Here is a 14,001-nt window from a genome sequence, read left to right as displayed (position 1 = left end):
AAACATGTTCTTGAACTACTGTAGTCTGTGTGGCATAGGTACACTCACATTGCTATTAGGAATGGAATTCCAGATGATGACCCAGCGAAAATGAAGGAATTGTTTCAATTGAGGATGGTGTGAGGCGTAAAGGGAAACATGCAAGTTTTGCTGATCTTGTCCTTCTAGGTGGTAGAGATAGCAACTCCAATAGGTCCTCTTGGAGAGGTCTTGGTGAGATACTGCATTGCATATTGATGCTACTATGCATCAGTGGTTGTGAGGGTCAGTGTTGAAGGTGGGTGCCTCTCAAGCAGCCTGCTTTGTCCTAAATGGTGTCAAGCTTCTTGAGCATTGAATAAACTGCACTCATCCAGGCAAATGGGGAGTATCCCATCCCACTTCTGACTTGTGCCCTTATAAATGGTAGACAGGGGAGTCGAGAGGTGAGTTACTTACTGCAGAATTCCCAGCTTTTGACTTACTCTTGCAACTACAATATTTATATGTCCAGTTTCATTAAGTTTCTGGTTAACACTAACCCCCAGGATATAATAAGGAGGATTCAGTGATAGGAATTTCGTTTGAATTTTGAGATGGCCATTGCTTGGCACTTATGTGGCATGAATGTTATTTGCCACTTATTAGCACAAGCCTGAATGTTGACCGGGGTTTGCTGCATATAGAGATGAATTGCTTTTCCAGTTTCTGCGGAGATGTGAATATTGTTCAGCATTGTGCAATCACCAGTGAACATCCCCACTGCTGACCTTATGAAAGTAATTGATAAAACTGGTGAAAATGTTTGTGTTGATGCACTAACTTGAGAAACTCCTGCAGTGATGACCTTGGACTGAGAGGATTGACCTCGATGAACCACAGTCTTCCTTCATGCTTGATTTGATTCCAGTCCATGGCGAGCTTTCCCTCTTGACTCCCATAAACTCTGGTTTGCTAGCGCTCCTTGATCCCATATGCTCTCAAATGTTGCCTTGATGTCAAGGGCCACCACTCTCGCCTCGCCTCTCGAGTTCAGCCTTTCTGTCCAAATTTGAGCCAACACTGTAATGAGCTCATAATCTAAGTGGTTCTGATAGAATTCACAGTGCATCAGTGAATAGGTTATTGTTGTGCAAGTGCTGTTTGATAGCACTCTCAACGATCACTTTCTCCACTTTACTGATGATTAAACAAATGGGGCAATAATTGGCCCGAATGGATTTGTCCTGAATTTTGAGGACAGGACGTACCTGAGAAATGTTCTGCATTGCCAGATAGATGTCATTGTTGTAGCAGTTGTTGGAACAGCTTGTTTTGGACATAGCCAGTCCTTCTCTTTTTAATTCACTTGTGGGATGTGGGCACCTTTGGATGGGCCAGCATTTATTGTGTGTCCCTTGAAAACATTGGTAAGCTGTCCTCTTGACCTACTGCACTCCATGTGCTGTAGGTAGACCCACAATATTGTCAGGTGTTACAACACGGTGTAAACCCTCCTGCTTAATTAAACCCTCCAGCAACACAGAAAAGATTTCACAGTAATCTGTGAAAATTTGAGACTAAGAACTATTTAAAGTAAAAATTAACAACTTTATTTCTTAAATTATAACAGAGAATAATTAACTAACAACTATTTACAACTCCTTCCTCTCACCTAACTTTTACCTTCCCTTCTATAATACTCGTCCAATAAAACCCCCCAATTAAGATTTACCAAAAATTCAAGTTTTCAAAACCAGCCAGATGTCAAATCTTGGACTTGTTGGGCCGAAGGGCCTGTTTCCACACTGTAAGTAATCTAATCTAATCTGGGCAGACTGCAGATGCTGGTGGCTTGGCAGTTGTCCTTCCAACTGTTTTAGATTAGATTCCCTACAGTATGGAAACAGGCCATTTGGCCCAACAAGTCTACACCGACTCTCCGAAGAGTAACCCACCCAGACCCATTCTCCTCCCCTATATTTACCCCTAACAGTATGGGCAATTTAGCAAGACCAATTCACCCGAGGAGGAAACCAGAGCACCGGGAGGAAACCCATTCAGACACAGGGAGAACGTGCAAACTTCACACAGTCACCCGAGGCAGGAATCAAACCCGGGTCCCTGGCGCTGTGAGGCAGCAGTGCTAACCGCTGAGCCATCATGCTGCCCAATTTTCCCCGATCTCATACCCCCAAAACATCGGATTGTGTCATTGGCTTTTAAGGTTGTCAGTATACTAAATTCAGACTTGATTGGAGTTTGGTATTTTTTCGGGGTATAATTTAAACTGGTTGGCCTAATTCAAATTTTTTTGTCGTGTCCAGCAAATCGAGTTGTTTGACCAAATGTTAAATTATATCTTTTTCAGAACACTTGGTGCTGTGTCAGATAGTTCTGCTAGCTTTTAGCTCTCTTAAAGGTACAGTACACTTAGATCTTCATAACACAGGGAGGCAATTCCAGGGTTTTGGCCCAGCGATAGAGAAGGGATAGCGATTTATTTCCAAGTAAGGATGATGAGTAGCTTGGAGGGGAGCATGCAAGTGGTGCCCTTGTCCATCCAGATGGAATTGGCTGAGAGTTTGGAAGGTGCTGACTAAAATCTTTGGATTGCTCCAGTGTATCTTATCAATGGTAGACAATGCTGCTACCTAGCATTGGTGGTGGAGGGAGTGGCGCCTCCATAAGCATTCAATCATGTGGGCTGCTTTGGCTTGGATGTTGTCCAGTTTCTTGTGTTGTTTGAGGCTGCATCCATCCAGGTAGGTGGGAAGTATTCCATCATACTCCTGACGTATGCCTTGTAAATGGTGGGCAGTGTTTGGGGATCAGGAGGTGAGTTCCTAGTCTCTGAACAGTTCTTGTTGCCAGTGTATTTATATGGCAAATCCAGTTCAGGTTCTGGTCAGTGATAACCCCTAGGATGTTGATAGTTGGGGATTCAGTGATGAAATTATCATTCATTATCAAGGGATGAAGGTTAGCTTGTTTGTTTTTGGAGTGGTTGTTGCTTGGCATTTGTGTGGTCCGAATATTACTTGCCACTTTTCAGACCAGGCTTGGTATTGCATTTAGACATGGACTGCAGTCTGGAATGCAAGTCTTCAGTACTGTTACCAGAATGTTGTCAGGGCCCATAACCATTGTGATGTACAATGTCTTCAGCTATGTATTGAATAATCAATGAAGTGAATTGATTTGACTAAAGATTGGTATCTGGGCTGTTGGGGACCTTGTGCTAAGGCTGAGGTCGATATCCATCTGATTCAGCTGATTGATACTAGCGTATATTGTCCAAATGAGCCTTCTCTCACCTTTCTTCTCAATTTTGGGATAATATTCTCTTCCTGCTCCCATGTGTTTGTCTAATTTTCCTTAGAATGCATCAATGCCATTTGCCTCAACTAGGTCTTGTGTGGAGTTCCAAATTCCATGGTAAGAAGTGCTTACCTTTCACATGTAAAATTGTTTGTCGCATTTTTGACTCTTTCATCCAGAAAGATGCTGCAAATTTTTCTTCCCCATTCTTCCTCCCTTTCCTGTCATGGTATATAATGATTTGAAGATTTTTGACTCTGTAGCGCTGTCCAGAGGTCTGTGCCATGTGTTGGTCCTTTCTTCTGTGGTACCAGTGCTAAATTTGTCTGGTACAAATTTAAGTCATTGTCGTTAATTATCATCATTATTACAGTTTAGCTTGATGTGTTCTGGATCCAGTTCTCCAGTGCCATGGAATAAAAGTTCATTTAAAAAGCAGTTAGGATATCAATCCTGTTAGAAAGCTTTCTGAGACACAGTGAGTGCTACATGGATATGTGTAGGAGCCAAAAATGCACACAGTATGAGCCCACAGGCAGTTTTTGGTATGATTGGCCAAGGATGGAATGTTGACTTCGAGAAACATTTGGAATTCTTCTAGTCAGCTGGGAGTTTACCATCTTGTCAGCTTCTACAAGATCACCTTTCACTCGCCTCTTTCTCAATCTTAAAAAGTCCCATTTTCTTGTTGATTTGCTATAAGACCATTAGAAATAGGAACGGGGTTTGTCCCTTGAGCCTGCTGCACCATTCAATATAATCATGGCTGATCCAACACTCCTCACACTCACTTTCCTGCTCTTTCCCTGTAGCCCTTTATTTTCCTACTGATCAAGAATCTAGTTGTTTCAGCCTTCAGTAGATGCTTACTCTGCCTCACACTCTGTGGTAAGGAGCTCCCAAGACATGCGACCGTCTGAAAGAAGAAATTTCTCTTTATCTCAACCTTAACTTGGCGCTCTGTTAATTCTGTAGCTGTGTCCTGTGGACCTAGACTCGCCAGTGAGGGAAAACATCCTTCAGCGTTTACCCTGTCAAACTTCTCAACACTGTGTCTTCTAAACTCCAGTGAGTGGAGTCCCAACCTGTTTAATCTTTGCTCTTAAGAGGGGTGACTTGATAGAGGTTTATAAGATGATCAGAGGAATAGAAACTTTTTCTCCGGGTACAACAGAGTGTTACAAGGGGACATAAATTTAAGGTGAAGGGTGGAAGGTATAGGGGGGATGTCAGGGGTAGGTTCTTTACCCAGAGAGTGCTGGGGGCATGGAATGCACTGCCTGTGGGAGTGGCAGAGTCAGAATCATTGGTGACCTTTAAGCGGCAATTGGATAGGTACATGGATGGGTGCTTAAGCTAGGACAAATGTTCGGCACAACATCGTGGGCCGAAGGGCCTGTTCTGTGCTGTATTGTTCTATGTTCTAATCCCTCCAAATGGGAGATCATCCTGGTGGACCTTCTCTGAACTGCCTCCAATGAAATTATACCTTTTCTGGTTATAAGTTTGCGCATTGAGCTGGAAGGTTTGTTCTCAGATAATGCTAGGTAACATCAGTGAGCCTCTGTTGAAGCTTCACAAAAATCGCAGATATCTTTTCTTAAATAAAGGGACCAAATCAGCTGAGGCACTCCAGATGCAATCTCAATAGCACCTTGTACAGCTACAATAAGACTTTCTGACTCTTATACTCCAACCCTCTTGAAATAATGGCCAACATTCCATTAGCCTTCCTGATTACACACTGCATCTGTGTGCTAGCTTTCTGTGTTCCTCTGATGTTCGAAGCGTTTACTGAAACATTTCGAAATCTTGAGTGACTATCTTGCATCTTTGTGACCAGAAATGAACGCAGCGCATAAGAAGTGACCTAACTAAATTCTTATGCAGTTGGAGTCTAGCCTTCTCTGGTGTGTAATCTCGTGTTGCGATTCAGCATGCTGTTTGCCTTGTGGTTCACTACTTCAGCGTGATTTGTCTGATCTGCTAAAAACCTCGTGGTCTATTTCAATTTCCATGTTTACTCACATTAGCATCACAGATAAATGGAGAAATACAGGGTCAAAGATGTGGTTGCTTTGAGTTGGTTTCTGAATAGGATCTTCATTATCTCTCTCACAGAGCAATAGTGTTAAGGTGTGAAAAGAAAAGTTAATTTGGTTTTTAAAAAAATTAACATATAAATAAGATTACTTTATAAACCAGTGGTTGGTAGAGACTCTCTCACGTGAGATTGAAATTTAATACAATCTGGGAGAGTTTACTGAGGTACCATTTATAAGAAAGTACAACCAAACTCTCAAGCTCACAGCATGACTAGGGTTTTCCGCAGTCGCCACCAATCTCCTCCAACATCTGCATCAGATGAACATTTCAAATTCCTTTTCCATTTGGACAAAGCCTCTGTTTAACCCACATTGATGAGAAGGTAAGTGTGTGCACAATTGAGAGGAGGTCAGTCTCAGAGAGACAGAGTGAGAATATTAGGCTTGCTACACAGGTGGGATACATGATGCAGTCACCTTACCAAGTTCTGGTAAATGCTTTGTATTTCTTTCTATAGATGTGATTGACAAAGGCAAGACATTTATTTTCTGTAAGTTGGTGTTAATTTAAAAAGAAATTGGGAATTTGTCCCATACTAGTAGGAATGAGCCAGTTAAGTTATTAACTACAATTCAGAAATTCCAAACCACCAGAATTTAGTTTCCTTTTTGATTTTTAAAAAAATGGGGAAAGTAGCTATTGCAATTTGGCATTGCATTTGTCAATAGTCATAGAGCACAGAAACAGACCCTTCAGTCCAACTCGTCCATGCCGACCAGATATCCTAGCCTAATCTAGTCCCATTTGCCAGCTCTTGGCCCATATCCCTCTCAATCCTTCTTATTCATATACCCATTCAGATTCCTTTTAAATGTTGTATTGTACCAGCCTCCACCACTTCCTCTGGCAGCTCATTCCACACATGTACCACCCTCTGTGTGGGTAAGCTGCCACTTAAGTCCCTTTCATATCTTTGCCCTCTCACCCTAAACCTATGCCCTCTAGTTCTGGACACCCCATCCCAGGGAAAAAGGTCTTATCTATTTATATTATCCATGCCCCTCATGTTTTGTAAACCTCTGTAAGGTCACCCCTCAGCCTGTAATGCTCTGGGGAAAGCAGCCCCAGCCTATTCAGCCTCTTCCTACAGCTCAAACCCTCCAACCCTGGCAACATCAATAATGCTAGGAGAAAGGGAGGACTGCAGATGCTGGAGATCAGAGCTGAAAATGTGTTGCTGGAAAAGCGCAGCAGGTCAGGCAGAGTCCAAGGAACAGGAGAATCGACGTTTCAGGCTCATGCCCGAAACGTCGATTTTCCTGCTCCTTGGACTCTGCCTGACCTGCTGCGCTTTTCCAGCAACACATTTTCAGCATCAATAATGCAGCAATTTTGAATATATTATTGTAATTAATCTCGCAAGCCTGGTGAGAGTGTTCCATGAGAAGCTTTTGTGATAACCAAATGACTTTAAGATTAATTTTATTCCATTGCAATTTTTTTGTTAGGATTACTGTGCTACCAAATGGACAACGTTAAAAGAACGGTTTGATCTAAATCTGTTTTCATCACATGCTGATCTTCACAGATTGAAGTAAGTATGTCAGAGACTTATCTGAACACATCAGAAGCTTGAGCAGAACCACATAAATCTCTGCCCAAGTAATTGTTCAAGGGCTGTGGTTGATGGGTAGGCTCCAAGAGGTCAACTGAGATACTGTATTAAATGGATTTTACATGGCACTATGTTCAGACAGTGTTCGAGAACAGTCGAGTAATTAAAGACTCTGGGGCTGAAGGTTAAGGTGAGCAAAGAAGGAAATAATTTGACAGGATAATTAAAAATGAGCAATAAATGCAAGACTTGCCAGTGATGTTCACATCCCAGAAACAGCTACTAACAAAATATTCCAAATATATCCGCTCCCCTTCCACAGTGTTTGCCTCAAGCATCTAATAGGAGGAGAAAGACGACAGGAAAAAAAACCTTCTTGAGGTGGAAAGGAGGATGAAAATATTGGAACATCTGATTCAATTATGCAATAAGCCATTCCACATTGACAAATTAGAGACTAGACAAAAGGCTACCCTGTATTCATAGAATAATAATGCAAAAAGAGGCCATTTGGCCCATTGTTGTGCGCTGGGTCTCTGAAAGAGCAGTTCACCTAGTGCTGACCCCTATCTAGTTCAGCATGCTATTTGTCTTGTGGTTCACTACTTCAGTGTGATTTGTCTCATCTGATAAAAACTTGGTGGTCTGTTTCAATTTCCACGTTTACTCACATTAGCATCACAGATAGCTGGAGAAATACAGGGTCAAAGATGTGGTTGCTTTGAGTTGGTTTTGGAGTAGGATCTTCATTATCTCACACAGAGCAATAGTGATAAGGTGTGAAATTCCTGTAATTCACTTCCGTTTTGGATAATAATCTAACTCTCTTTCAAATGTCATGTCCAATCCTACTTCCACCACACTTGCAGGCTGTGCATTTCCAGCTCTTAACCACACACTGCGTTGAAAAAAAATTTCCCTCCTGTCTCGATTGCTTCTTTTGCGAATTACCTTATATCATTGTGCCATTGCTCTTGATTCCTTCGCCAATAAGAACAATTTTCCCCCATCCTTCTTTTGAGTTTCCTCAGAATTTTATCAAATATCCTTTCAATCTTTGAGGAAAATAATCCCAACTTCTCCAGTTCTGTGTCACTGAAGTTCCTTGAGTCTTTCTCATGAATCTTCACTACACCTGTCATTAATTAGTTGATCTTGATCAGAGGCATGCTCATTTCTGCAATCAGAGAGGGAAAATTTAAAACCTCCTTTATTTTCTGGATTAAAGTTATACACAGATTTACACACTAACACAGCCACTGCAGGTGAAACTGTTTACTGTACTTTTGTACAACAATCAGGCTAACCATCTACCTGCTACCTATGCTCCTTGTTAACATGAAAGATTAGTTATTTAGGAGAGGATTTTCTCGCTTGCTATGATCAAATATATCCACTGACCCTCTTTGCAGCTAAGGTCAGTCTTGCTGGACCCTACCATTTAAGAAACACACTGGGCACATGATGGAACCATTATAAAACCGCTTCAGTTACAAGCAATTGTAACTACAAAGAGGTTTTCAAAAGCTTGGCACTAAATTGTGCACTAATCTCCTGAACCCTTCCTTTTGTCTCCTGATTGATGGGCGATTGTGTGACACAGCTCCTGTGCCTGATGTTTTAATTCTCAGATGGGAAGTGAGTGTCACTAATGAGGCCAACATTTCTTGTCCATCCCTAATTGTCTTTGAACTTATTGGCTCCCTAATCTATTTCTGAATCAGCCGTATCACTTGGGTCTGGAGTCGCCTTTAGACCAAACTGGCTGTGGACATAGATTCTTTTCTGTAAACGACATTTGAAAACCCAGATAAATTTTCATGGCAATAAGTGAAGGTGATCACCTAGTGGTATTATGTCCAGACTATAATTCGGAGACCCAGGCAATGTTTGGCAGAGCTGGGATCAAATCCTGCCAAGAATTTGATTTCAGCATAAATCTGGAATTAAAATGCAAATGATCATGAAACCACTGTTAATTGTCAGGAAAACCTTATCCAGTTCACTGATGTCTTTTAGAGAAGGAAACTGCCATCCTTACCTATCTGAACTACGTGAGACTCTCAACTGTAATTAGGGATGGTCAGTGAATCCTGGCTCAGCCAGCTATGTCCACATCCTGTGAATGGTATATATTTGTAAAAAGCAATGGTTTTGTGATTGTGATTAGACTAGTCTGTCTTTTTAAATTCTAGATTTTGTTGATTTCAGGTTTCACCACCTGCCATGGTGGGATTCAAGCCTGTGTCCCTGAATCATTAGCCTGGGGCTCTGGATTACTCGTCTAATGAGGTTACCAGTACACTGCCCCTTCACCATGTTAAATGATCACACTCTCTGTTGGAGTTTTAGAGATGGATTTTATTTGTCTTTTTTAAAATAAAAAGTATGTATGTTTCAGCCAAATCTATCATAAATTTATCAAAGTTAAGGACATCAGGTGAAGGTTTGTGTTCAGAATTCTCTGCCAGATCCAGCCAATCTGAATACAAGATATGGCAGTAGTTCTGCTGTCGAAGGGGCCACTGTTTGGGAGAGAGTTTAAACTGAGGTCCTGTCTGCCTGATTAATTTAGAAGATCTCCAGGCACTCCGTCCAGTCTCCTAGCCAATATCCGCTCTCCATCAGTACACACTGCATTGGTGAGTCATCTAATGCCTGCTGACATTGAAATGTTGCCACATCTTTTCAGATTACAAGTCCCTGCACTGCCTTATAGAAGTGCCTTGAAATGATTTAACATGAGATAAAGCTGTACATGGACTGAATTCTCTGCTTTTGTGCAGTAATGTTCTACACTGGAGAATAAGAAAAGAGTGAATGACTCACGTGGAGAATGACATTGGTGCAGAGATTGTCTCTCTGCTGCAGCATTCTGTTTTGTAATTATTCCATTAATGCAAACAGATTGATAGCAGGAAAGGAAGCGCAAGTGATCATTGAATGGAATATTTTGAAGTATGCACTGAGCAAATGGCAAAAGGAATCGTGAGTACTGGGTTTATTTTCCAACATAAACAGAGATGGAAGAGTGAGGCCCCGTTCATGTGGGACCCCAGCAAGAGAGTGAGAAAAAATAGTTCTAACAGTAGTAGACACCAATCCTGCATTTTTAAAGGAAGAACTTGCATTTGTATAGCACCTCAGAGTAACTTTTGCAGTATAGACAATTGTTGTTTTACAGTATGTTGCAAAATTCAGTAATTGTAAGGGAGACATGGGGGATAATTAGATTAATAAAATCATCTAAAATTTAGAGCTGTAAGGACTACAATCTATTTTTTTGTTTCTTGAGGCTCTCCATTTAAGAAACTCCTTAAAGCCCGTCCCTTTGAAGAAGCCCCCAATATCTCATTTTGTGGCAGAGTGTCTTTTTTTTAATTCACTTGCTTTGTCCTAGACAGTGTTGAGCTTCTTGGATTGTTGGGGTTGCACTTGTCCAAGCAAATTGAGAGTATTCCATCACACTCCTGACTAGCAGATGGTGGATGGGTTTTGGAGAGTATTCACCACAGTATTCCTCGTCTCTAACCTGCTCTTGTAGCCACTACATTTACTTGGCAAATCCAGTTCAGTTTCTTGTCAATGGCAACTCCAGGATGTTGAAAGTGGGGGATTCAGTGATGGTAACACCATTGAATGTCGAGGGGCGATGGTTAGCTTGTCTTGTGTTGGAAATGGCCATTGCCTGGCATTTGTGGTGCGAATGTTGTTTGGAACTTCTCAGGTCAAGCCTGGATTTTGTTGTATTTGGATATGGAGTGCTTCATCTAAGGTGCTGAACATTGTGCAATCCTCAGCGAACATCCCTACTTCTGACCTTACAATGGAGGGAAGGTCTGGATCTAAAGTCACACTGGATAACATTCCTGTCACATATCCTGGCATGTTTTGCTCTTGTTGCATGTGGGGTGTACAATTTATTTTGGTCTGTCATTATCTGACCACTTTCTCTAACTTTGTAGATATCAGTGTTTTAAGTCTGCATGGATGCATGAGGTTCTGCACAGTGGTTTTAACTTCCCAGTTGACTATTCCAACCTGAAGACAGCTCAACTGGTGTATGACAAGGAAGTACAATGGACACTGGGAGCAATTCTTTATAAAACTCGCTTTCTACCTCTCAGGTAAGTTTCCTCAACAAAAGAATGGTTGGCGAAACTCGAAGGATTTTGCAAAGTCTGAATTTCAGACTCTCATTGCTGTTTTGTGTGCAAGCTGTGTTGTTATTGGCAAGAATTTAGAAATAGCAACATTCACTGTGCATAGAAATAGGACAATAACTTCTGGTCATTGTATATACACTGTTAATGGTGGAAGTAAGGATGTTGGTGTCTGAGCTTCCCTTTATTTCCAAACACAATGAGAGATTCATCAATGAAACAAAACAGTGTGAGTGTTTCCTCATTACACACTAAACTCCCCGTTGAATGCTAGGTCTTGTCCATTCCCGGTTAAGCACCCTTTTACTAATAAGCGGCCTCTCTGGTGCTGAAAATTAACTTTTCTAATCGTAGAGTGTCATTCCTTTAAAATTTAGTTATTTAAAATAAAACAAATGATTATACTTAATGTGTTTTGTATATTCCCTGAATTCCATTTCCGTCTCATTGATCTAACAAACACTTCCTGTTTCAGACACTGTGCTGCTCATTAACCGTGCCTCAATCGGATTTCTTAAGGGAGCACACTGTTGTTTGCTCCCAGTTGCCCTGCAGAGGCCATTGCACCTTATGACTAGTTGACAGACAAAAACCTGCATTACAAAAGTCCATGGGCCATTGCAAATCATAGCAATGGCCTGTTTTTTGTTTTGGGGTATCCTTGGGATAGTTTTTGTTTTAGATGGTACTTTAGTGTGATGAACCTCCTTATCAATGTAGAGCCTGACCACTTTTTATCTCTCACTTTTTATTACTTAAAAGGTATTGGTAAAATTTCAAAGCCATTTCCCTGTGTTTCATTAAGTATGAGTGCCCCTCCCTCTTGCAAAATAAAAGGCAAAATCTCTGTCTGTCTCTCTCTCTCTCATTTCTTTTTCCCTTGTCTCTCCCTCCCTCTCTCTTGTCTGTCTCTGTCCTTAACTAAATATTGCTCAGCAAAACGAGGAAGTTAAAAGATTCTGTAGAAAATGATGGTAATGGTTTTTTCCCGGCTCTCTCTTCCCCTTAACCCCCTCCACCAATGACAGGGATCTCCAGCGAGAATCTGGAAAAGCAAACCATTCTAGGTGGCTGCGTATCTCCTTCGTCTACAACCACTACCTGTTCTTCGCCTGCTTCTTTGTGGTCCTTCTCGCCATTGCCCTGTATATCTTGAGATTACGGCGGATTCACAGAAGGACACAACGTGAGCTGCTGTGGATGGAGGAGGGCAAATTGTCAACTGAGGGGCTCTGACTTGCAAGATAGATCCATCAGAAAACATTCCACCATTCTCTTCATATTCCAGGGCAAATCTCAAGTGCACCATGGGCAGAAGCCTTTCAGATACCTCAATTATTTATGTTTAGTCTGGAAGTTCCTGCCTTTGGATAACTTTGTCCTTTCCAACCATCTGACTTCCTTTTTGAAGTTGGAGGTGGTTGAACCTTCAGTAACCTGTATTTATTTTCATTCACCCTGTGATGTTGGGATGCGAAGTGATACATTTAAAGTTGTGATGATTTGTATGATGTCTTGATATCAGGTCTTGTCTGCATTAATTATTCTCCAGAGTCGCCACAGGGTAGGTGGTGGGAACAGTACTGATGTTTTGGGTCCTCTTCTACTGGCACCCAAAGACTTGTTCCCACAGTTCTCCCTCTATTCCGGGAGTGAAGGGTCAGCTGAGATCATGTGTCCCTGGAATGAGGCTTGACCCACAACCTTCTCAGAAATCAGTGCTACCAACTGAGCCACGCTCACATTGCCAGAGTCACCTACATCCACTCCAAGAGTGAACATTAAGGCAGCTGGAATGAGGAACCTATTTGACATGGATTCAAATGGGAAAATGGACTGATGTTTTTCAATTAATTTTTCTTACTCATTCATGTGATGAGGTCATCGCTGGTTGGGCCAGCATTTATTGCCCATCCCTAATTGCCTGGAGGAAAGTTCAGAACCAACTACATTGCTGTGCACCTGGAGTCACATGTCAGCCAGACCAGGATGGCGCTTGCCTTCTTAAAGGACATTAGTGAACCAGATGGGTTTTTCCAACGATCGGCAATGGATTCATGGTCATCATTAGATTCTTAATTTCAAATTTTTATTGAATTCAAATTCTACCATCTTCCTTGGCGGGATTTGAACCTGGTTCCCCAGAATGTTACCTGGGTCTCTGGATTAACAGTCCAGCAATAATACCACAATAATTGCCTCCCCTAAATTTGGGTAGATGATCAATAAAACCACTGATGTGTTTTTCATAAGGCGATCTAAGGGACAGAATAATTCAAAATGATCCCCAAACCCCTGGTGAAAGCCACTGAATCTACCATATTATGGTCCGTTCAGTCCAGCAATGCAGCGCTGTTGTAGGCCATTGCCAATTTTCATGGAGTTGTCTGAAAATTAAAATCTGGATTCTCAGTAGCCAGATTTTGTTCTTTATGCTGAAACAGTACCTGAATTGCAAGAGATTTTTAAAAAAACAAATTAGTTCATGGATTGTGCGTCACTCCAGTATGTTTTGCTCCTCCCTAATTGCCTTGGCGAAGATGGTGATGAGCTACCTGTGTGAACAGCTAAAGTCCAGAGGAGCGCCCACTGTGCTCAAATATAGAACTACAGCTGCAGTAAGCTTCTCTTGGGAATTGAAGGACACTTACATTTGCTGTTGATCTGTGCTCCATTTTTGCATTGAAGGTGAGAAATCTTTGTTTGGAAGCATCCTATAATTCAAGAATCCAGGCTTCATCTCGTCACTGCCAAGATAACACAGGCGATGTTGAGAAACGTATGTTGGAAGGAGGCAAATGGGTGTGGGCTCGCTGTCTCTCTCTGCTGTGTTCCGCTTCCAAGTGTCGCAAGTCTTTGCAGCATGAATTATTACCAGCTGCATGAAATTTGAAAAAT

At 41.6% G+C, this 14,001-nt stretch overlaps 1 protein-coding gene across 1 annotated transcript in view; it reads left to right on the top strand.

Moving 5' to 3' along the window:
- LOC122561324 (ectonucleoside triphosphate diphosphohydrolase 4-like) overlaps positions 1-13,062 on the top strand; it is a 34,204-nt gene extending 21,142 nt beyond the window's left edge. The window contains exons 7-9 of the mRNA XM_043713020.1: positions 6,834-6,919; positions 10,906-11,067; positions 12,132-13,062. Coding sequence (XP_043568955.1) covers positions 6,834-6,919; positions 10,906-11,067; positions 12,132-12,339 — 456 coding nt within the window. The 3' untranslated portion in view covers positions 12,340-13,062. The remainder of the gene's footprint in view (positions 1-6,833; positions 6,920-10,905; positions 11,068-12,131) is intronic.
- The last annotated feature ends 939 nt before the right edge of the window (positions 13,063-14,001 follow it).

This window comes from Chiloscyllium plagiosum, chromosome 22 (genome assembly GCF_004010195.1).
Source record: "Chiloscyllium plagiosum isolate BGI_BamShark_2017 chromosome 22, ASM401019v2, whole genome shotgun sequence".
Taxonomy (NCBI): domain Eukaryota; kingdom Metazoa; phylum Chordata; class Chondrichthyes; order Orectolobiformes; family Hemiscylliidae; genus Chiloscyllium; species Chiloscyllium plagiosum.
Note: the sequence above shows the minus strand (reverse complement) of the source record. Positions and strands in the feature narration are given on the sequence as shown.